Raw genomic sequence first — 24,096 nt, forward strand, 5'->3', positions numbered from 1 at the left:
GACATTTGAGCAAAGACTTGAAGGGAGGGGGTGAGCCACGTGGACATTTAGGGGAAGAATGTATCAGGGAGAAGGAACAGCCAATATAAAGGCCCTGAGGCAGGAGCTGCCTGTCATGTTCATGAAACAACAAGGGGGCCCATAGGGCTGGAGCAGAATGAGCAAGTAGGAGAGTAGAGGAAATGAGAGTAGAGAAGCAACAGGAGGCAAGATCATGTAGGGCCTCTGGGCTGTTTTAAGGACTTGGATTTTACTCAGAGAAATGGGAGCCATTAAAAGTTTGAGGTGTATTATGATCTTATATTTCAAAAGAATCAACCTAGCTGCAGTGCTGGAAATAGACTATAAGAGAGTAAGGGAGAAGCAGAGACAGTTAGGAAGTAATTGCAATAACCAGGCAAGAGATGATGGTAGCTTGGACCAGGGTAGGGGCAGTAGCAGTAGTGAGAAGTGGTCACATTTTGGATATAGCAGGAAGGTAGAGCCCAGTGGATTTCCTGACAGATTGTACATGGGGTGAGAGAAAGAGAAGAATCAAGGATAACACTAAGGATTTTTTGGCCTGAGCAATTTTGCTGAAATGGGAGAGGCTGCGAGTGGAGCATGTTTTGGGGGACAATTTAGATTTAGATTTGAACATACTGATTTGTAGACATCTATCAAAGGATCCCTGGTGGTGCAGTGGTTAAAGCGATTGACTGCTAACTGAAAGATTGGCAGTTTGAAACCATCAGTGTCTCTGTGGGAATAAGATGAGGCAGTCTGCTTCCATACAGATTTACAACCTTGGAAACCCTGTGAGGTTGCTACGAGTCAGAATCAACTTGACGGCAGTGAGTTTGGTATTAGATATTCAAGTGGAGATGTCAAGTGGAGATAGCAGTTGGCTATACACATTTGGAATTCAAGAGAATAGTCTAGGCTGAATATATAAAACTGGGAGTCAACATATGGATGATGTTTAAAGCTATGAGACTGGGTGAGATCACTAAGAGAGTGATCTCACTATTCTCTGCTTCTGGGTCTGTGATTGGATGTATATTGGATCTTCTCATTCTGTCCATCCTGCTTTCAATTTTCCACCTCTTTATTCTAAGACAGGGAACAAAGGCCCTGAGATCGGAGGGTGCCTGTTTGAGAAATAGCAAAGAGACTGGTGTGGTTAGAGGAGAAGCAAATAAAAGAGAAATAGGCTATACTATCAGAGAGGTAATAGGGGGTTGAGTGTAGAACCTAGAGACTTAGTAAGACAAGGAACAGAGGGGCCCCCAAATCTGTAAACAAAGTAACAAGAAATGGGCCAGGGCATAGAAACAAAGCCATTCCCCAGAACAATGGGGCAAGGTATCTAAAAATAGCCTGCAAACTTCTTTAATGTTGCCTTTCAGAAGCAGCTGGAGAAAACCAGGCCCAGGGACACGTGCAGAACATCAACCTGTGAGCGCTGTGTGACCTTCCACCAGGGGCAGTGAGGGGCTACAGCCCCAGCCAGGGAATTGAACCCAGGGAGCAAGAGACTGCACAGGTGTGACACCCCGTAATAAGTCCTGCTACAAATCCCAGAGGCCTCCAGGACAGGAGCCATCTTGGAAAGCTGCTGTGCACGTACCTTAGTTAACATATCCCCACCTGTGTCTATGAATAAACATGAATCTTCTCCCGCCCAAGAACTTTTAAAAACTCAGTACTGTCTTTTGTTCTGTGAGATGAGGGTACATTGCTCTAGGCCCTGCTCATCGCCACTTGCAAGCCTCTTCAATAAAGCTTTGCTTGTGTGGAAAACTATGTGCCTTACCTGCTCATTCTTGACCAGTGAGAGACAAGAGCCTTATTCCGGTAACAATTCCTCTATGCTACATTCTAGGCAATTTCCACAGATCTAATTTCCAGATCCTTAATTCTCTCTTACGCTGTCATTTTCGTTTTTTAAACTACATTTTTTCATTCCCAGATTTTTTAAAAATCTGCAGAAAAATCCTTTCTCATATTGTTTATTCCTACTTTGCCTTTATTTAAAACATATATTGTGTAAATCTTTTTCAAATAACTTACTGTCTTAAGTTCTTAGGAATCTAATCCTGCTTTCATTGTGTCTGTTGACTCTCCACCATGCTAGTGTTTCCTTTTGTGTTAGTTCGTATTAACTAGGACATTGTCTGAGGGAATATTGTGTGGCTGGATAAAGGACATGTACAGATTTTTTATTTTACTATGTGTTTTAGTGTTACCACCAGCCTGGGGCGAATTTTTATGCCAATTCCTCAGCCTGATGGTTCCTAGAACCACAGAGTATAAATGTGAACCTCAAACTTGTGAATGGTTACAATTCTCCTGGAACCTTTTCCCTTATCCTGGGGAAAGATACCTTTATGACAGTGGGGGAAGCTTCCATTACCTGTCAGCTTGTTGTACTGTGGTGGCTTGCATGTTTCCATGATGCTGGAAGCTATGCCAGTATTTCAGGGATCAGTACGGTTACAGATGGTGGATGGATTACAGTGAAGTTTCCAGACTGAGACAGGTTAGGAAGAAAGGCCTGGCAATCTACTTCTGAAAATTAGCCAATGAAAACATTATCACACAGAACATTGTCCAACTCACTTGTTTTAGACACGTCATCAGGAAGGATCAATCACTAAAGGAAGACATCATGTTTGGTGAAGTAGAGAGCTAACGAGAATGAGGGAGGCCCTTGGTAAGATGGATTGGCACAATGGCCACAACAATGGGCTTGAACATGCCAGCAATTATCACTATGACACACAATTGGGCCATGCTTCCTTCTGTTGTTCATAGGTTGCTATAAGCTGGAGTTGACTCAGTGGCACCTATCTATCTACCTACCTACCTACCTACCTATCTTTCTAGCTCACTTCTTCACCAAGGATGAAGCCTTCAGGGTACCAGCTTTAGGGAGAGTGTCCCATTTCCAACTTTTTATCTAGCATTAGCCAAAGTCTTATTTCTCCTACTTGTGTGGACATTAACACTCAAATCAACAATCTACCGACACACATTCTTCCCATCCTTAGCAGTCTCAGCCAGTTCATGTGCTGAGGACGCTGGTTTTCACTTTTCCCTTTATATCCAGCTCCTGGAAGTTCCCTTCCTTTCCTGCAAATTTAGCTTTGCATTTAAAGGGATGTCATACTTTAGCCAGCATCTCTAAGTGATTGTAGCAGGAGTGTTTTCAGGTTATCTTGTCTGTCACATTGATGGAGTTGGAAGTCCCTTCAGGTGATTCTGATGGTCAGTTTAGCGCAGCAGGGACTATTTTTGGAACAACAGGCCAATTGAGTGGACATGATGCTCCCTACATCTCTGTCATATTGGAAGCATCTGCTCCTGTGAGGAGCTTGTATAGAGGTTGACCTACCAAGTACCATCCTTGTTTATTCTTGTGGCTCTGCCCATCCTGACGATCACTTGTTTCAGTTTGTGCTAAAACTGACCAAGGAGGCCTGTGTGATGGTGAATGAGCCAAAGACAAATGTGACAGCATCCAGGACTAACTGCCATTACAGAGGTTCAGCTTTTCCTGGCTGACAGACCCCAGGATTGGCTGTCTAGGATTTCCCGTAGGTAAGACATCCATCATGGCCATGCCATTCCAGCCAATGATGCGGAACTGAGGGAAAGGGGAACTAATGCGGCCACAAACAGCTGCTTCCTATGACCCTAATAAGAAGATGTACTCCCTGTGTGCTATGTCCTATTTCCTAAGGACCCCCAAAGACCTGAGGGCTAGCCAAGAAGAGAAGGAATCAGAACCCCTCTGTCTAAGGCCCTCATTGCTGGGAGGGTGGGAGGAGCCTGGGCAGATTTGTCTGTTTGGCCACAATCCATGAGCATCAAGACTGACTGACCAACAAAGTCGAGTGCACACCATTAATGCTGGTCAGTGAGAGTCACTGTGTGTCATCTGGGAAAATGAAGCTGGGGGCTTTCAAAGTTGCTTGGGGAAGCCTTGGTGTAGTGTACTAAGAGTCTCTAAAAGCTGTTTAAGAACCATCACATATCAGCCAGTGAAAGAGAGGGTGCTGGGGAAGGGGGAGGAAGTAGACCTCAAGCAAAACCATTCTGTTTTCTCTAACAAAACCCACATCCATCTGCTCATTGATGAGCTGAAAAACAGAATCACAGGGTCTTCAGGTGGATGGATGCCATCAGTTCAACTTTCCACTGGGTGCAGAAAGCATTCTGCAAACTGCTTGCTAGACAGCCTCCAGCAGTGGGGCTCTCTCTGCTAACTCGATGGTGGGAATGCTCTCATTTTAAGCCTCTTCCTATCCTGAGACAAAAGTCTGCCATTTAGCCATTTATACTTTTTAGGAAAACATCTGGTCCAGCTCATCTACGTCCAGATTCGAGGACCACACAAATCAAATTCCCTTGCTTCCCTTCCACCTGGCGGCCCCACGTGGGCCTCTGCCCCATTCCTCTTCCTCTCCAGGTAAGAACTGTTTTCTTCATCTTTCCTTGCATAAAGTTGTCCCAGAGCTATATGTCATCCGTCAGATATGATCTGGATTCTTCTCTCATCACTCCCAATGGCGGGGTCGTTAGGACCCCTATCTGTTGGCTCCCATCACAGCAACATCAAGGACTTGTTGAGGTGGTATCAGATGAAGGGAGTGCTCACAGAGTGCAAGGCCAAGACCTTGGCACACCTGAACAGAAGTGGGTATGAGAGGAAAGATTCTGAAGAAGCTCTGAAACTCTTCACTCAGTGGAAACTGAGTTTCCCAACCCAGAAACATGTGGGTCAGCCTGGAAGCCCCGACAGGGCCTGAGTTTGTTCTCTGAGCAGAGCAGTGAACTCTTTCCCTTTGGTACAACCATTAAGGGGATAAGACTGCAGCCTGAGAACTTGACTAGAGAGCAAGGTCCTCTCTTCCCTGCTCGACCCTAATAGTGTAATCCCTGATCTTATCCGGGGTAAACTGGCTACTTTCACTTGTGCTTGTCTGCAGCCTATACACACACAGAGAGACAGACAGACACTGCCCTGACACACATGTTAGGTAGGGAAGGCTGCAGTGTCCTGGTAACATACAGAGGCACGTCCCCCAGAAGCTGCTCACTCATTCTCTGTTACAATGGACCCAGTTCTGCCTCATGCCTTCTGAGAATAGTGGCTGGACCCAATCTTCTCCTGCTGGCAGAAGAAGGAGGGCCTCCTCCTACTTCCACTGGCTCAGGGGCACAGAGAGGATGCCCCAAGAGGACTCATGGTCTAAGGAAGCTGTAAGAACCAGGGCGCCTCAGGCCAAACTCACCTCTAAGACATTCAGCAAGGAGAGGAAAGAGGCTGGCCAGTGGGACAAAGGCGTGCTAGAGGAGCCTGACTTAAACACTTTTTTATTTTCCTACTATTCCAAACATATACAGATGTCCTCCCAGACAGGAATGAAAACAAAGCCATTGGATGAGCACTAGAAGTCCAAACTAGAAAGCTGTTTTATCCTGTCTCTGCATACAAGACAGAGAATTGAGACCAGCAGTGTTTTGTAAAGGTGAGCAGGGTGTCCTTTGGAGGGTGGTCCTGGCAGGCAGGCTGTTGTGTGTTCTCTCAGCTAGGTTTCAGCCTTGGACAGGGTGGCTGGCGCTCTGGGTAGATGGTTCAGCAGCTCCACTAGAGCAGGTTGGAACTGGGGGTCTTGACCCTATTTTCTATGTGCCGACTGGAGGCTCATTGTGGTTTTCAAGTAATTATGCTGGACACAGAAAAGAGGAGAAAACAGGAGTTGATTAGGAGGTGTGGACTTAGTGAGGACTCAGAACCCATGCCACTCACATCCACCCCATCATTCTTCCTGCAAACATCACAGTTTTTGGAAAAGGATTCCCTCTGACGAGCCCCAATTCTGTGAGAAATTGCATTCCATTTGATCCCTTTCATTATTTCATCTAAAAGAAAGTGTATAAAACTGTTTTAAAATGGTTGTGGCAGGCATATTTAAAAGGAGGTATGCATGTTTCAAGGGCCTACCTGAAAGTTTCTGACAAGAATTAGATTCAAAAAGAAAAGAAGAGGGTTCTATCTCCAGTGGGTGGGGACACAGGTACTCTGAAGGGCTCTCCCTCTGCAAGTCAAATAAATGTTCATGAATCTGCCCTTTTAATGCATTGCTAGGCTCTTGGAAAAAGTAAGCTGAAACAGAAACAATGAGCAGTAAGCAGACAAATGCCCAAACCAGCCTGTAATGTGGAGAAGAATCCTAGATTCCCCATAAGGTGGGGGAACCAAAACTGAAGCTCCCATATTAAGCTGGAATCCTTGAAGGGGGTTAAAATGGTACTGGGCTGGTAGTGTCCCATGGCTAGCTGCAAAAGTAACTGAAAACCCTTTCTGAAGGAAAATAATTTCAACTTATGCACTCAGGATTCCTATAGATTAAGTCCAATTGAATATGAGCTCACAATAAATATACAAGTACAAAAGCCACCATAAGAGAAATTCAGCAAAACAGGAAACAGATTTTGAGCCCAGAAAAAGACACAAAAACATATATGAAAAGTTTAAATAAATACAAGATGGACTCAAAAGAGCATGTAATAAGACTTTATCAAAAATGATGAAGCATATTTGAAAGAAAACCAAATAGAATTTCTAGGCATAGCTGATTAGATACATCTGAAGAGAGCATTAATAAACTGGAAAAGAAATCTGAAAAAATTACCCAGACTATAGCATAGAGAGATGAAGAGCTGGAAGAAATGAAAGAGATTTTAAGAGCTAAAGAGGACAGAATGAGAAAGTCTAACACATATTTAATCAGGGTCCCAGGAGAGAAAATACAAAGAAAAAGAAAGGGAGTATTCAAAAAGATAATGACTCTAATACCCCTTCATGATAAAGATACTCAACAAACTAAGAATAAACGGGAAACTCCTCAACATGAAAAAGGACATCTACAAAAAACCCACAGCTAACATTACACTTCATGGTGAAAAACTGAATGCCTCTCCCCTAAAATCAGGAACAAAACAAAGCTGTCCACTCTTACCACTTCTATTCAACATCATACTGGAGGTTCTAGCCAGAGAGACTAGGAGGAAAAAAGAAAGAAAAAAGAAAAGGCATCTAGATTGAAAAGACAAAAAAAAGTACAACTATTGCTATTTGCATATAACATAATCTTACCCCAGTACCCAGTGCTGTCGAGTCAATTCCGACTCATAGCAACCCTATAGGACGGAGTAGAACTGCCCCATAGAGTTTCCATGGAGCACCTGGTGGATTCGAACTGCCGACCCTTTGGTTAACAGCCATAGCACTTAACCACCACTCCACCAGCGTTTCCAACATGATCTTGTATATAGAAAAAACCCTAAGGAATCCACTAAAAAACTATTAGAATTAACACACGAGGTCAGCAAGGTTGCAGGATATAAGATCAATATACAAAAATCAATTTTCTTTCTATCCTCTTGCATGAACACTCAAAAAATTAAGAAAATAATCCTGTTTACAATACCATTAAAAAGAATAAAACACATAGGAATAAATTTAACAAAAACTGTGTAAAATTTATACTCTGAAAACTCCAAAACATTGTTGAAAGAAATTAAAGAAGACCTAAATAAATGGAGTAAATAATCCGAGAAGCTGGACTATTCAAAGAAGAACGCAACATTAGGCTTGGAGGAAGAAATTAACAACCTGTGACATGCAGATGACAAAACCTTGCTTGCTGAAAGTGGAGAGGACTTGAACCACTTACTGATGAAGTATGGATTACACCTCAACATAAAGAAAACAAAAATCCTCAAAGCTGGACCAATAAGCAACATCATGATAAATGGAGACAATATTGAAGTTTTCAAGGATTTCATTTTACTTGGATGCACAATCAACGCCCATGATGCAAAACAACATATTGCATCAAACAAATCTGCTGCAAAAGACCTCTTTAAAATGTTAAAGAGCAAAGATGTCACTTTGAGGACTAAGGTGCACCTGACCCAAGCCACGGTATTTTCAATTGCCTCATATGCATGTGAAAGCTGCACAGTGCATAAGAAAGGGCAAAGAAGAATTGGTGCATTTAAATTGTGGTGTTGGCAAAAAATATTGAATACACCACGAACTGCCAGAAGAAGGAACAAATTTGTCTTGGAAGAAGTACAACCAGGATGCTCCTTAGAAGTGAGGATTGCGAGACTTTGTCTCACTTACTTTGGACATGTTATTAGGAGGGACCAGTCCCTGGAGAAAGACATCATGCTTGGTAAAGTAGAGAGTCAGTGAAAAGGCAGAAGACCCTCAGTGAGATGGACTGACACAGTGGCTGCAAGAATGGGCTCAAACATAGCAATGATTGTGAGTATGGTGCAGAACTGGCAGCGTTTCATCCTGTTGTATGCAGGGTTGCTATGAGTTGGAATCAATTCGACAGCACCTAACAACAACAACAACAAATAAATGGAAAGATATCCTGTGTTGATGGATTGGAGGACTTAATATTGTTAAGATGGCAATACTCCCTAAACTGATCTATAGATTCAACACAATTCCAATCAAAATCCCAGCTGGCTTCTTTGCATAAATTGATAAGCTGATCCTAAAATTTATATGAAAATGCAATGGATGCAGAATAGCCAAAACCATCTTGAAACAGAACAAAATTGGAAGACTCACACTGCCTGATTTCAAAACTTTCTACAAAGTTACAATAATCAAGGTGGTGTGGTACTGGCAAAAGGATAAACATATAGGCAATGGAATAGAATTGAGAATCCAGAAATTAGCCCTCACACTTACGGTCAATTGATTTTCAACAAGGGTGCTATGAAAATTCCATGGGGAAAAAACAAGTCTTTTCAACAAATTGTGCTAGGACAACTGGATACCCACATACAAAAGAATGAAGTTGGACTACTAGTGCACACTATATACAAAAATTAACTCAAAATGAATAAGAGACCTTAATTTAAGAGATAAAACTATAAAACTCATAGGAAAAACATAGAGGAAAACCTTTATGACTGCGAATATGACAAGGTTTCTTAGATCTAACACCAAAAGCATAGGCAAGAAAAGACAAAATAGATAAATTAGACTTCATTAGTATTTAACATTTTTGTGTATCAAGGGACGCTATCAAGAGAGGTATGAGTTGGTCCACAGAATGTGAGAAAATATATGCAAATCATGTATCTGATAAGAGTCTATTATCCAGAATATAAACAACAGCTACAATTGAACAGCAAAAAGAGAAGCAGCTCAATTAAAAAATGGTCAAAGGACTTGAATAGGCATTTCTCCAAAGAAGATATACAATTGCCAATAAGCACATGAAAAGATGCTAAATATCATTAGTCATTAGGGAAATGCAAATTAAAACCACAATGAAATACCACTTTATATCTACCAGGATGGTTATAATAAAAAAAAAAAAAAAAAAAGGAAATTATAAGTGTTCGCAAGGATGTGGATAAATTGGAACCCTTCTGCGTTACTGGTGAGAATGTAAAATGGTGTAGCTGCTGCAGGAAACAGTTCCTCAAAAAGTTAAACATTAAAAAAAAAAAAGTTTAACATAGAATTACCATATGACCCAACTATTCCACTCCTAGGTATATACTCAAAGAGAAATAAAAATATATGTTCACACAAAAACTTGGACTCAAATGTTAATACAGGATTATTCATAATATCAAAAGGTGGAAACAAACCAAGTGTCTATCGACAGATAAATAGATAAACAAAATGTAGTATATTCATACGATGGAATGCTGTTTTGGACATAAAAAAGAATAAAGTTCTGCTAATATGCTACAGTATGGATGAACTTTGAAAACATTATGCCAAATGAAAGAAGTAGACACAAAAGGCCATATGTGGTATGACTGCATTTATATGAAATATCCAGAATAGGCAACTCTATAGAGACAGGTGCTATTGACCAGATCCTAAAAGGGACGAGGCAAGGGCCTTCAGAAAAGTGACCTCACTCATCCTCTCAGGGATGGTGATGGGAAAGGAAGTTCAGAGAATAGGCAGGAAAGTTAGCATGGCCAGGAGTCATCAACCATGGTCCACAGGTCCGTGAGATGTCAGAAGTCCTGGTGGGCCTCACAGCTGGGGGTAAGTCCAGGTGGAAGCAAAGGGGAGGCAGCCCCACATTGCCCCGTGGAGATATCCAAGGCCTGGATGGGAACAGGAGCCAGGATGCAAGATGACCAAAGAATGATGCCCAACCTTGCAGAGGCGTGAAAGACATTATGAAGGGCGGTTCTGGAGCAAGGATGAAGCGTGTTGCTTGCTATTCCCTTGCTGTTCCCAAATAACTGTTTTTTCTGGATGATGCGACTGTGATGTCCAGGGCATCCTGAGGCATCCCATGCCCACTTCAGCCCCCCCGCCCCCTCGAGTTATGCTTGCCTGTCATTCTCCTTAGTGCACGTTCACTCCTCTTAGAATTCCACCTCACGTTAACATTTTCTGCAAACCATCCTGCCCTGGGGACAACTGTTCCTGAAGCCTAAGAATATGCCTTTGAGGAAGTCCCTCCTTGAGAGTGACTGAGACACACAATGTAGTCCAGTGAAGTTCTTGTCCCACAGGCAGGGCACTGTGCCCTGGTTTCTCTCTGCCTTCAGAAGGCAGGTGGGCATTGGAGGTCTGGGGAAGTCGGGGAGATAATGGGCGATGACGGGCTCAGGGCTGATGGGGAGTTAGGCAGTTGGTCATGGTGTCTGGGCTGCTGGTCCCCCACAGACCTGCTTCCTTGTCCATTGCTTCCTTGGAGCAGACTTTCCAGTTGTCCCTGAGTGCCAGGGCCCCTTCTGGGTCCAGCCCAGTCCCAGGACTACAGAGTTGGCAGAGGGTACCCATAGATCATGGGTGGTGAGTCTGGCTCTCCTTGGACTGGGACCATTCCTCCTTCCCCTGTCTAAAGTAGCAAGTGTGACCCTGAGTGTCCTGGTAATGAGGTCTCTGCTCTCCAGGAGACATGGACCTCCTGAGTTACCTTCTGTTCTGTCTTGACTTTAGCATTGTAGAAGGAGATGGAGTCAGGGCCCTCAGGCAGCACTGTCTGCTGCAGCTGGTTGAATCTATCCTGGTCATCTTCTCCCTGGGGAGGCCCAAACCAACCACAGTCCCTTCAGCCTTGGTGTGCAAACCCCCACCCAGGGCAGCTCACAATGAATACCTCCCGGCCCCATGTTTGCTTGTCCCCACAGATACCCTATCACTGCCACCTGGGCAGGATGAGCCACCCCAAAAGGGTAGCAGCAGAAAGAATGGTGCTTGCTGTGCTGCCCCTACATCTCGATACCTGGGAGAGGTCTGTACCTGCCCACCTGCCAGGGTTAGCCCTGGGAGAGGCTGAGAGCACCCCTAGTACTACGTTCACGGTGAGCACAGAGGGCAGGGGGCACTGCCCACTGCCCTGTGCTAATCCATTGCCCCTGCCCCTACCCTCGTGCTGCTTACCAGAGACACGATCCTGTTGACAGGAACCATGCCTGGCCGGATGCTGCCACATGGCTTCAGTGCCACCTGCATATCCTCAGGGATGACGAAGGACTCGTTGTACCAGATGTCAAATTCTGCACGAAGGTGGGGAGAGCACTGTGAGAGGCAGGGAAGACCCTGAGGAAGCAGGCAAATGCTATGTGTGCCTGTCTGTGTGTTGCCCTTGTTCACTTGCTGCCCAAGTCTCACCCTGTCCCCATTTCTGTCTCCAGTCCTCACAGTGCTGGAAACCATACGTCTGAAGCCCCTGGCCAGCCCCTGCTCCTGCCAGAGAGAGGCTCCGAAGCCACTTCCTGAATCTGGGCTGTGGCCCTGCCCCAGGCCTCCCTAGGCCTCAGGTAGTCAGCCAACCTTCCCAACTGGAGCACCTGTGAGCAGGCGGTGGCGACACTGATCCACCAGGCGCTGGCAGTACTGGATCTCAGCCCTGAGGTCGCGCAGGTCCTGGTACTCGCCGCGGTACTGCTTCTTGAGGTCTTTGAGCTTCAGGATCAGGAGGAATTCCTCCTCATCAATGATCATCAGCCCCTTGTTCTCATACTCACCTGCGGGAGGACGCAGGAGGTAGGGAGTGAGGAGATGCTCCCCTGGGGTCGGGGGAGGAAAGGATTCAGGAAAGGGGACAGGGTTGGTAAAGCACGAAGACAGGAGCCCGCAGGAAGGTGGGCACAGCATGAGGGGAGGCTGGGCCGCCAGGACGCACCCCATGAGACATGTCCTGGCCTCAGATCAGAGGTCTCACCCTGGCATTTTAGGGCAAATAGGAGGGGTGGGTAGAGGAAAGGGTAGAGATGACCTGTGTTCTACACTTACTTTGACTTTGCACCCCATGAGTCAAAAATATGCAGCAAGCACCCCTATTCCATGAATATTTACTTTGTTTTTATAAATTATATCCATGAGTTGACATCACTGGCTAACACCACAAGGCACCTGGGGCAAGGTTCATCAGTAATGACAGTGGATGTAAATCTACATCACAAATTATCTTCTTGATGATTCCAACATTTACCAGCTGCCTTCTTGTTAGACGATCAGACATCTCTACCACCCTGTGGAACTGTCAGAGCGCTCTCGGGGTGAGGGGAGTTGTGCTATTATCCATTTCCCCTACCCATAGTCTCTTGGCACAGACCTTTCTAAGGCTTGTCAGTTGTTTGGCAAGTGGTGCTGGGTTGAGAAAGATAACAAAGGCTGCAGAGCCACTCAACCAGCTATTCACTGGTCACAGCACCTCGAAAGCTCAGCAAAGGCGTTATATCTATCTCCCCAGGTAGGAACTCCCAGCACCCAGGACCGCCGTTGAGTGAGTCCTGGGTGTGACCTGAGGGGTGTGCGCACAAGGCAGCCCCCAGGAGCAGAGGAAAACATTAGCACTCCCATTGATGTTTATGGGGAAAAGTAAGGCATGTTAAGTGTCACTGATACCATGAAGGGGTTAGGACCCCCATCTAGAATGGGGGGTACAGAGTTGCCCTCACCAGGGCCCTCACCTTCAACGTGAGCAACCTGCTGTGGTCTGTGTGCTCTGGGACATCCCTGTGTGGCTACCGTGATAAGCGTAAATCCTTTACCAAGTAGTCTTTACTCTGTTTTGTGTTGCGGAGTGACTAGGAACATCTTTTGTACTACCCAGAGGTCCTCTGATTGTCTCCAAAAGAAAAACTTAAGAGAGTTGAACTTCAAGATGACGTTGCATATTTTTCTTTTACAAAAGACTAATGGTCCAAATTTCCCAATCTTTCTGGGCCTACAAGTAGCTGTCAGTCATATAGTATCTGGCAGTTATTTCACAAAATGAATTTTTTAATCTGTTCCCTCCAGATAAAGGTGGGATTTAAACAACCAGTGCCTTTTGGAGGAAAGACCAAAAATGTTTTTTGGTACAAATTGATAAAAATTTTTTTTTAATTAAAAAAATATTATTTATCTCCTCTTTATCTCATCTTTTGAAGCTGTCTATTTTGGGTTATATTTGGGAGTGAGTGAGATGTCAGCAAAACAGTGCACGTATGTCACTTAAAAAAGTAAATACATAATGAGGGTTGCATGTTCAGGAGGCTGTAGGCAGAGGAGTCAAAGAAGTGCCTAGTGGTCCTGTAAGACCTTCACTGTGTCCCCTCCCTAGAGGTTCCCGGTGGAGGCTTGTCTGGAGCCTCCGTCACAAGCCTTCTGCCGTTTCCCAGACCCCTTGCCATCTGGAATAGTGTGTCATGGATGTTCCGTAGGGTGTGCGCAGAGTGGCCCCAAGAATTTGAAAATAAGGTTGCCCTTGGAAAAGGAAATGAGTAAAAGTGTTCCTCTGCGAGTGAGCTGAAAACATCTGATCTGAAGGAATAAACCAAGAGTTTCCGGAGGTGCCCCCGGCGATCAGTGAGTATGCTCAGGAAAGCTGGCCTGGAATGGGGTTGTCACTCAGCTAGAGAAGCCCTGTAATCTATGCTGTGTCTGTCTGGAAAAAGATGGTAGGACTAAGTTGGGGATGTGGACAAGAGTGCAGCCTCTGGTTCTGTCTCAGAGTCGGACAGTCACTCATTAAATGCAGATTTGGGTCTGGCTCCAGATCTCTGAGTCGGAACCACTGGCTGGAGCCTAGGAATCTGCGCTTGACCAGCCCTCCCAGATGAGTCCTCTGCATGCTCAAGCTTGAGGGTCCTTGGCCCAGAGTGTAGGCATGGGCATGCCCGCCATTGGGAGGAGGACAATCGGTTGAGCTCCCCATGGAGGGGGTCCCTGCTTTCCAAGCCTGGGTCTCCCCACACCGCCTGCCCTAAGACAGGAGACCTTGCCAGGTCCATGCAGGTGTCAGGGGTTTAGTAGTTTTAGTCCCTTGGCACTCTCGTATCTACATTCTCACTTCCCTTCTCAGACTCTCAATGTCCTGATCAGCACCCTACCCCAATCTGACCACCACGGGCAGTGAGGAGATCATACCAGGACTCAGGCAGAGGTGAGTTCCCTGGGACCATGTGGGGGTCATCAGCCATCCATCTCCCTGGGGAAACCTCTGCAGGATCAAGGACCTGTTTCTCCATGGACAGCAGCACCTATCAGGCCCAGCACCTAGGTCTGAGATAATGTAGTAATGGGGGACCTAAAGGCAGAGGGTGGCTGATGGACATGGACTCTGTGGCTCCCCAGGGCTGGGCCAGAGCCTAGTGGGGTGATGACCCATGGGTGAAGGCTGTACCCCATCACCTGTCTTGGTCCTCCAGTACCCAAGGCTGCCCCATTTGGAGCAGGATGACTCAGACATCCCACAAATCCCTTGCCATCCTCCCATCACACTCACCTTGCTTCTCCCGTAGTGACTTCTGAAAATTTAGTGCCTCCGTGGTCACATCAATCTCCCGCTTGATGGCACTGATGCGTTGCGTGGTCTCACTGGCCCTTCTCCTCCGTTCATTCAGGATGGATTTGTTTTCTTTAAAGATGCAGTTGATTTCACTACCTCGCTCGTTCTTAAACTCCTCGAAGGCCACAGGCTTAGAGGGTGGGGTGCTGGGCCTGGAGACAGAGCGGGAGATCGAGGAAGAGAGAAAAATGGGGCAGCTACCTTGGAGCCACGGGGCACTTCACCTTCCTTCTTTGGGCCTCCTGTGGACAGGAGGCCAGGAGTCCTGGGCACCCCCTACCCGAGATAGAAGCTAAATTGTTTGGGAGTCATTTCTTCATCTCTGTTTTACTCAGCACACAAAGGGACACATGCGCAGCAGGAAAAGTATAAGGAACAGAAAGCAAAATAAGACAAAAACCACTCACTATCTATTGACAATCACACTTTAGTTTAACTTCTTCCAGGAATTCTTCAATATATTTTTAAATGGTTGAGGCCATGCACTATACATAACTTTGCATCTTCTTTCACAGAAATATTCTTTTGTACTATTAAAAACTCTTTGAAAACTCTAAATAATAAGACGTAGGGTGAAGTACTGGGGCAGTGAGGCAAGTAGACCGATGTCTGCAATTTACGTTGAAATGTTAAATAAGATGGGTGGATGGAAAGACAGACAGACAGACATATGATGAAAATCCCACTGCTGTTGAGTTGATTCTGACTCATAGAGACCCTATAGGACAGAGTAGAACTGCCCCATAGGGTTTCCGAGGAGAGGCTGGTGGATTCGAACAGCCGACCTTTTGGCAGCCAAATGCTTAACCACTGCACCACCAGGGCTCCAGACATATGATGAAGCAGGTATAAACCCAGCTGCCATTAACTCCAACTCATGACAACCCCATGTGTGTCAGAGTAGAACCATGCTCCATAGGGTTTTCAGTGGCTGATTTTTTAGAGGTAGGTCGCCAGGCCTTTCTTCTGAGGGGTCTCTGGGTGGATTCAAACCACCAATTTTTGGTTTGTTTGCACAAGCCAGGGACTCCCAAAACAAGTGTAGTAACATGTTAGTTGTAGAATCAAGGAGACTTTTGGTATATGTGTGTTCACTATACAATCCTCTCAGCTTCTCTGATACTCGGAAATGTTCACAGGCTGGGAAAGCCAATGATGTACATCCCCGCACACTCCAAGGGCAGAGAGAATAATTCACCTCACTCTGTCCCTAATGTAGGATATTAGGAAAAAAAAATTTTTTTTTTGCTTTTGTAATTAATAAGGCAACAAACAGCTTTTAGCATAAATCTTTGTCCACATCTCTAATTATTTCCTTAGGATAGAATCCTAAATACTGAATTACGGACTTATCAGGGAGCGGAACTGGGTGGCTAGAAAAAGCGGGGTCAGGGAGAGGTTTGCACTCTTTCACACCTTGAGAATTTTGTACCTTTTGGATGTATTACTTATTTTAAAATATATGAATTCAATTATTCAAATCTTTGTTGTTTGGAATGTCTAAAAATGATTCCACGTTTAATCATATATATTTGATCACTCCTGAGGGGGGACCCTTTTTTATGTGTGAAAACCATCATGTCTCTTCTTTTGGGATTGTGCTCCCAGTCTTTGCCCCTCCCTCACCTCCTCACTGCCATAGGGTCGATTCCGACTTATAGCAGCCCTACAGGGCAGAGTAGGACTGCCCCATAGGGTTTCCAAGGCTGTAATCTTTATGGAAGCAGACTGCCACGTCTTTCTCCCAGGGAGCAGCTGATGGGCCCTGTTTTATTTCTTATCTCTCTGTAGCCACTCTTTCCATGTTGAGAATCATACTCTGATTTTGGCTAATCTGGTGCAGGAGCTAATGTTAGACTGTCACCTGGGTGGACGTAAATCCTCCTTTGGGGAGTCCGAGGGGAGGGGCTCGATGCTGGAGGTCTCCCGGTCTCGTAGAAGTATGTCTTTGACCTCCGCATCCTTGGCAGATGGGATCAGCTGGGTCTTGGAGATGGAAATTGTCTCCATGTCCTTGACACTCCCAGGGCTGCTGGCACCTTCCTTTCTTGATGACGTGCTGGAGGAGAAGGCAAGGAAGCCCCCAGGCTCAGCCATGGGCAGTGAGGTATCTCAGATGCCGTACAAGAGTGACCTTCCTCAGCCCTCACTACACCAGGAGCCCCACACCTCTGTTTTTTTTTTTTTTATAATTTACTTTATTTTTGTTGTTGTTGAGACTATATACAGCAGAACATACACCAACTCAACAACTCCTACATGTACAATTCCGTGACATTGATAACATTCTTTTAATTGTACAACCATTCTCACCTTACTTTTCTAAGTTGTTCCTCCCCAGTTAACATAAATTCACTGTCCCCTAAGCTTCCTATCTAATCTTTCCAGTTGCTGTTGTCAGTCTGATCCCATATAGAAAGATTTTAAGAAGATTTCAAGGGATATTTGTGGTGGTTTAAGGTTTAAAGATTATCTCAGGGCAATAGTTTCAGGGGCTTCAGCTTCTGCCTTGATCATGTTGTTGTTAGGTGCCATCAAGTCCGTTCTGACTCATAGTGACCCGACAGGACAGAGTAGAACTGCCCCATAGGGTTTCTAAGGAGCGGCTGGTGGATTCGAACTGCCGACCTTTTGGTTAGCAGCCAAGCTCTTAACCACTACGCCACCAGGGCTCCACTGTGATCATACCTAGGTTAAAAGGCAGAGTACGACCCTATGCCATGGAGCTTTTCAGCAGTAGGGAGCATTTTTCTCCCTTTTAGCAGAATGAAGAGCCTTCTACTCGGCAACCTCAGCAGGAGACGTTTGGGAAGAATGGGCACAACCTCCGGGGCTTCAAAGCCCGTGACCTGTGGGATGGGCCACAGCTTTCAGGAGACCCTGTGTCTGCTGAGGTATTAGTCACACAGGCATCCCTGGGAATGACGGCAGAGCCCCTTCCCAGGGTGGGTCTGGGCGTGGGTAAATGGTAAAGGAGGACCGGTCTGCCCTGCTGCTCTGACCAGCCCACGCCCTGCTGTCCCCACCTAACTCAGTGCCACACCAGCCCCCAGGAAAGCAGCCACCACCCTCTCAGTGTGTCATCCCTTCAGGAGAGGCACATCTGCACAGGGCTGAGCTGACAGGAGGATGCTCGCAGCTCTCTCCTCTGTTTCCTCCTCTTTTCTTCTTGCAACGGGTGTGCTTTAGGGGACCAAGCCTCAACCCATCTGTCTTTACACCGATTACCTGGCAGCAGAACAGAGAGGGGTGGGGTGTGACTGCCCTTCCAGAAGAGGCAGGGGGTGGCCAGGGGCATCCAACAACCCCTGCTACCCAACTCCTGCCCTGCATGTGACAGTTTCCTACAACATGCTTCAGCCCATGTCCTTTTACAAGTGATAATAATGGTAACAACATATTTCTGTCGAGAACTTTCTGTGTGCAGGGACTGCATTCACTCACTCAACCTCACAACAATAGCAATGACTTTGATGCTATTACTGTTATTATTGCCATTTTAGAGATGAGGAAACGAAGACACAGAGAGGCTCTCATGCCTCACCCAAGGTGAACCTTTGGACATAAGAAGTGCAGAACAGAGAGGTGGGCTCATGAAGGGACCCTGGACACTTCTCACCTTGACACAAACAAACATTGCATGAAAGATGAATTGGGGTTTTTAGGTGGCTCACGAGAGGACCATGATGGAGGGGTGGTTGAAGGGGGATCACATGATGTATCAGAGGACATAATTCTGGAGTGCTGCCCTGACTTTTCATTGCGACTGTACCACTCATCAGCAGCATGACCTGAGGAGGTAACTTCTCTCTGAGCCTCACTTTCCTCATCAGTACGATGGGGACCATAACTCCTGTCTCTGGGTTGCTATGAGGATGAGGCTGCCACCTGTGCTAAGGCTGGTTCAGAACCAGCCCTGGTCTGGGCCCTACAGATGTTGTTTGGAATTGGCAGCAGTGACAACCACCATGACTGCCCAGTGGCTGAGACATGCGGGCAGTTCATGTCCTCCCTTTCAATTGCCCAGGAGGACCAGGTGCTGAGCAAGCACAGTAAGAAGGTCACTTACCTGGGCGGCTCTTTGTATGCCTTCTTGGACTTGGATTTCTTCCCGGGTTTGGCAGAGAAAGGGGCAACTCCCAGGCCAAAGCTCTGTCCATCAGGCTCACCCACTAGGTGGCCATCAGCATCCATGAGCCCCGCCTGGATGGAGAAGATAGCCCACGAGCATGGGTTAGGGTAAGTGTTTGGGCCCCTTGGGGGTCTGCCCACACCCCACCCCAGTGTATGTGGACCAAAGGCTCAGGGTGAGCGTGTTTGTTCAATATACCACCATGTGGCTGCTGCCACTGGCTTCAGGGTATCTCTGACAGTGTCCCTGACCACCCTGCCAAATGTCCACTTTCCACTTCAGTTCCCCTCACTGGTTTAGCACCCCATTCCGCACCCCGAGGATCTGAAGGCCTGTTTCTGACCCAGCTTCAGCGCCTCACTCCGCGCCCCAAGGATCTGAAGGCCTGTTTCTGACCCAGCTTCAGGAGCTGGTCTCCTTCCTCATCAGTTCCATCTCTCAGTTACTGAGATCATTGTGAATTTACACGTGGTTTACTCTTGCAAGGTTAACGTTCATCCTGGCGTCACCTTCATCTGTTACAACCATGGCTCTGCTCTAACGCAGGACACTTGCTACCTCTGGAAGGGTCTGGGGACGGAAAAATCTGAGGACAGTGCTATTGCAGGAGGAAATCCGTGCTTACCTTCTGGACAGCAGAAATGGCTGCAAAGTCATTCTTGTCTATGAGTGTGTACTTTCTGCGCAAAGTGGACTCCACTTCCTGTTCCTGTTGGCTTGGGAGAGACAGTGACAGAACACCGCGCATCTGGGGTCACGCTGAACCCGCTGTGGCAAAAACCAAGTACCAGGGCTAGAAATCATTTGGGTGATGCCCCTCGTGATAGAGCCACCAGACCAGATGAAACAGACAAAATGAGCTCACCTCCACCCCCACCTCCAGTACACACACACCCACCATCTAGCTCACAAACCTTAGGGCCACCCTTAGGTGCAACTGCTCCAAGATGACATTTAACAAGAACTATAAAGGTTGCTATGAGTCAGAACTAACTCGACTGCAGTGGGTTTGCTTTTTGGTTTATAAGCCTCCCTTGGGGCCATGTTCCCTCCCCTGGGTTCTGTCTCTAAGAGGCCCCTCGGAATTATGTGACCAACTTCTGTGACACTGCCCAGCGAGAACCACTCAGGCTACAGACATGTCTGCATTCACATAACCACAAATGCCTCCCAGGTAGCGGGGTGGGTATATTCATGATACCCTGCTCTGGCCATGCTCAAGGCTGGCACTCCATAAAGACTTCCTATCCAACTAATGAACTCAGTAAACATCCCTCAGGGACCAACCCCTCTCTGAGTGGTCCTCCACTGGAGGGTTGTCCTCCCTGTTTCCTCCAGGGGAAGAGAAGGGCGGGAGGATCCAATAGCTCAGCAGCAGAGGCTGGAAGGACCACCAGGGGCCTAGGCACATCCCAAGGACTCTCGTCTGGCTCCTTACATATGAGAGAGAGCAGGAGGGGGTGCACTTGGAGGCAGGTGCCTGGACAGCCATGGGAAATGAAAATGGCAGCCAGATGCAGGAATAGGGTAGGAAGGGGGTGGTCCCTCACCTCAGCACCACCCGGAACTGGTTGAACACCTCCTGGATCTGTCTGAGGTTGATTATCTGGGGGGAAGAGACCAAGGCAAGAGGTTAAACAGCGGGGCAGCATGGGCCCGAGGCTGTGTCTGTGTTAGGAGAGAAACCAGTATCCCTTGGCTGAGCCCTGGACCATCTGTCTCCAGAATGGGATGTATGCAAACAAGTGGCTGCCAAGGCCTCCTCTGGAGCAGAGAAACACCTGATTAGAGTTTTGAGACTAAGTATTCACTGAGGCTATAAAAATCACCTTTTCTAAGTGGAGCTCTCTATAAAATGAAAACGACTCAATAGTTCTTGAAAATACTTCCTAAGAAAAAAAATTTACTAAACTTTGTTCTCAGTTCTTGCCTGCTTCCAAAAGGTTCCACCTGCCACCTTCAGACTGAGCCCATGTGCAAACCTTTCTATGTGGGCACAAACACACACACACATCTGTGGCTGGAGAAGGGCCCTCAGCCTCCCTCCAGGCCCTAAAATCCCCACCACCACTCTTGATCAAGGGTCAGTCTGTGGTTGCCCCTGCTGGAAGGCCAGAAGAGCTTGCCCTTCAGCTGTCCTTGGGCCTGCCTCTTATAGTTGCCCACAGTAACAGGCCAGGGGATCTGCCTGTGTGGCTCTCTGATGAGGGGTTTGATGGCTGCACTGTGAAAACAGGATCCATCTCTCCCCCCAAGGACCCCTCTCCCTGTGCGGTTGCTGTCTCCCCCTCCCTGACCCACTCCAACATGGGTCCTGGGGCATCTGCCTTCCACAACCAGCGTGACTACTGTCGTTTATAGCCTCACGCTGAGGCACTGCAGCTCAATTAATCCCAGATCAATTTCCTTCCCCACTGTACAGGTGAGGTGAGTGAGGTACACAAGGTTGAGTGACTTGCTGAGTTCACTCAAAGGGCAAATGAGCTGGGATGTGGTTCCAGCCGCGTGGTTCCAGGGCCCATGCTTGTGGCCTCCAAGATGGGCCACCTCTTGTACATGTTTTCAAGGGCACTGGCCACTCTGTGCAGCACCTACATTTTTGTGTAACCATAAACATGGAAGCTGAGGCCACGCTGGGCTGAAGGGCCTGATACCAGAAGTCCAGCACTGTCCTCCCGCCCACCGCACCCACTGAATGAGTGGTTCCAAGGGTGTGCCCAGGACAGGGAGGTCCAGGCCAGCTAAGCCTAGCAGTCCTGCAAAGGAAATCCTTACATCAATCTCGTCCAGTGTCCCCTCCAGGTACCTCCGAACCTGGGAGTTGATCTCGGCAATCTGGATTTCATCCATGGGGTCATAGGTCACAAGGGTACGGTTGGCCTTGGAGAAGGATGCAGAACATGTCAATAAGCTGTGAAAATTCAATCCATTCTGAGAGCTGAGGTGGGGGGGCTGGACACAGGCCTTGGCCCCCCAAGACAGCTCCACTACCTTCACCATTGGGTCCTGGTGGAGAGGGCCTGACACACAGGCCAGGTGCTCAGGTCAAGGAGGTAGTGGGGTGGGGTAAGGAAGGAAAGGCCACCAGAACTGGGGCCTGCTGCTCTGGACAAGGGGGCTATGCTGGCTGAGTCTCAGCAGACTCTGCAGGATGAGGGTCATGGGGGGGGCATTGCCCCTGGTCGGCAGCCCTCTCAGGACCACGAGCATCAGTCCAGGCAGGCCATCTGAGAACTCCTGCCTTCGAGGCCCCCTACTGCTGCCTCCCCCATCCCCAGCCTGCCCCACCCCCTTGACCTTGGCCATCATGCCCTCTGCCCCCAGCTCCTACCTACCAGGCCCTCTGCCTGCCTAATGCCTGCTTCAGCTTATGCCCACCTAACACCTCTACCCTCACCCCTGTGCTCTCCCAGTATCCCTGCCCACCTGACAGCTCTGCCCCCGGTCTGCCCCTTGCTCACCCAGCCTCCCTAGCCTCAGTCTCCACAGTACTCTTGCCCACCCAGTCTCCCTTCCCACTCAGTCCCTCTGCCCCTGGCCTCTGTTCCCCTTGTCTCCCTGGCTACTCAGACCCCCTAGCCACCTGGCCTCCCTGCCCACCCAGTTCCCTCCACTCATCCAGCATCCTGCCTTGACCTCCTTGCTCCTTTCCCATCTAGTCCTCCTGCCCAACTGGTACTCCTGACCCCAGTTCCCTTAAATTCATCCTGCCTCCAACATCCCCCCTTCTCTCCAGCCCTTGCCTCTAGCCTCTTACCAGGCTGTCGTGAATGGCCAGCTCCTGCTTGAGCAGCGCCAGCTCCTTCTCTAGGTTCTTGACCATCCGCTGCCAGGGAAACATAGCGTGGAGTTGGGGACAGGAAGACCATCAGAGAAGCCATCCTGCCTCCTCTACATCAATTGTACAATTCCCCACCCTGTGCCCAGATATCCTGGCCCATCCTGGTAATCTCAACATCTGGATGCTTCCCCACCCCTGTGACCCTTCCCCCACTGGAGTGTGTCTAGGGTCTGAGAGGGCCTCAGCAGTCCCCCAGCCTCTGCCTCTTACAGCAGAGAAGACTGAGAGCCAGAGTGAGCCCAAGCATCCACAGGGCCACCCGAACCCCAATTCCCAGGGGCTCCAGGCTGTTTTCAGTCTACCAGGCCAATGGCTGTCTCAGTGCAGCCCACCACCTCCAGGATACTTTCCCCCAGGACATACCCTTGACCCTCATCCTTTCCAACCATCACATGAAGACAGCATAATTTCTCAAACCACTCCCCACTGGTAGTCACGTATGTAATCTCCAAATTTTGCTGCTACAAACAATGCTGCAATGAACATCTTTGTAATACAGTGACCTACGAGGCTCTATGTGATTCTGTTCCCATTACCTCTTTCCTACTGTTCCCCCCCATTCTACGCCAGCCATATCTGCCTGCATCTCTTCCTCAAACCCACCCACTGACTCCCCCCTCGGTGCTGTCTGTGCCCTCTGCCTGCCTGTGATGCTTTTCTCCCAGGTTATTTCCATGGCTCCGTCTCTCATCTTCTTCAAGTCTTTGTTTGAAATCTACCTTCTAAACCAGGTGTGTTCCTCCCAGATGGAGCAGGAGAAAAGTGTGGAGCAGAACTCAAATCCACATAAAAAGATCAAACTTAATGGTCTGACAGAGACTGGAGGAACCCCTGAAACTATGGCCCCCGGACACTCTTGTTAACCCAGAACTGAAACCATTCCTGAAGCTCACTCTTCAGACAAAGACTAGACAGGATTATAAAACAAGTTATGGATAACATTGCACAGAATGGAATTTTGGAATATTTAACTGTGCTCCTGAGGAATCTGTACATAGATCAAGAGGCAGTCGTTTGAACAGAACAAAGGGATAGTGCATGGTTTTAAAGTCAGGAAAGGTGTGTGTCAGGGTTGCAATCTGTATACAAGCAAATAATCCAAGAAGCTAGACTACATGAAGAATGGGGTATCAGGATTGGAGGAAGGCTCATTAATAACTTGCATTATGCAAATGACACAACCTTGCTTGCTGAAAGTGAAGAAAACTTGAAGCATTTACTGATGAAGATCAAAGACCACAGCCTTCAGTATGGATTACACCTCAAGATAAAGAAAACAA

At 47.4% G+C, this 24,096-nt stretch overlaps 1 protein-coding gene across 13 annotated transcripts in view; it reads right to left on the minus strand.

Annotated features, from left to right (window-relative positions):
- Positions 1 to 5,324: 5,324 nt before the first annotated feature.
- KIF9 (kinesin family member 9) overlaps positions 5,325 to 24,096 on the minus strand; it is a 48,557-nt gene continuing 29,785 nt past the window's right edge. For 12 of the 13 annotated variants that reach the window (XM_049861708.1, XM_049861711.1, XM_049861710.1 and 9 more), the window contains 11 exons: positions 22,733 to 22,801; positions 21,751 to 21,855; positions 20,526 to 20,581; positions 19,601 to 19,691; positions 18,913 to 19,046; positions 16,708 to 16,902; positions 14,781 to 14,995; positions 11,857 to 12,033; positions 11,447 to 11,562; positions 10,980 to 11,084; positions 5,325 to 5,717 (listed from right to left, as the gene is read on the minus strand). In XM_049861708.1, coding sequence (XP_049717665.1) covers positions 5,667 to 5,717; positions 10,980 to 11,084; positions 11,447 to 11,562; positions 11,857 to 12,033; positions 14,781 to 14,995; positions 16,708 to 16,902; positions 18,913 to 19,046; positions 19,601 to 19,691; positions 20,526 to 20,581; positions 21,751 to 21,855; positions 22,733 to 22,801 — 1,314 coding nt within the window. In that variant the 3' untranslated portion in view covers positions 5,325 to 5,666. The remainder of the gene's footprint in view (positions 5,718 to 10,979; positions 11,085 to 11,446; positions 11,563 to 11,856; positions 12,034 to 14,780; positions 14,996 to 16,707; positions 16,903 to 18,912; positions 19,047 to 19,600; positions 19,692 to 20,525; positions 20,582 to 21,750; positions 21,856 to 22,732; positions 22,802 to 24,096) is intronic. The other variant, XM_049861709.1, reaches the window with a different exon arrangement.

This window comes from Elephas maximus, chromosome 20 (genome assembly GCF_024166365.1).
Source record: "Elephas maximus indicus isolate mEleMax1 chromosome 20, mEleMax1 primary haplotype, whole genome shotgun sequence".
In the NCBI taxonomy this organism is placed as follows: Eukaryota; Metazoa; Chordata; class Mammalia; order Proboscidea; family Elephantidae; genus Elephas; species Elephas maximus.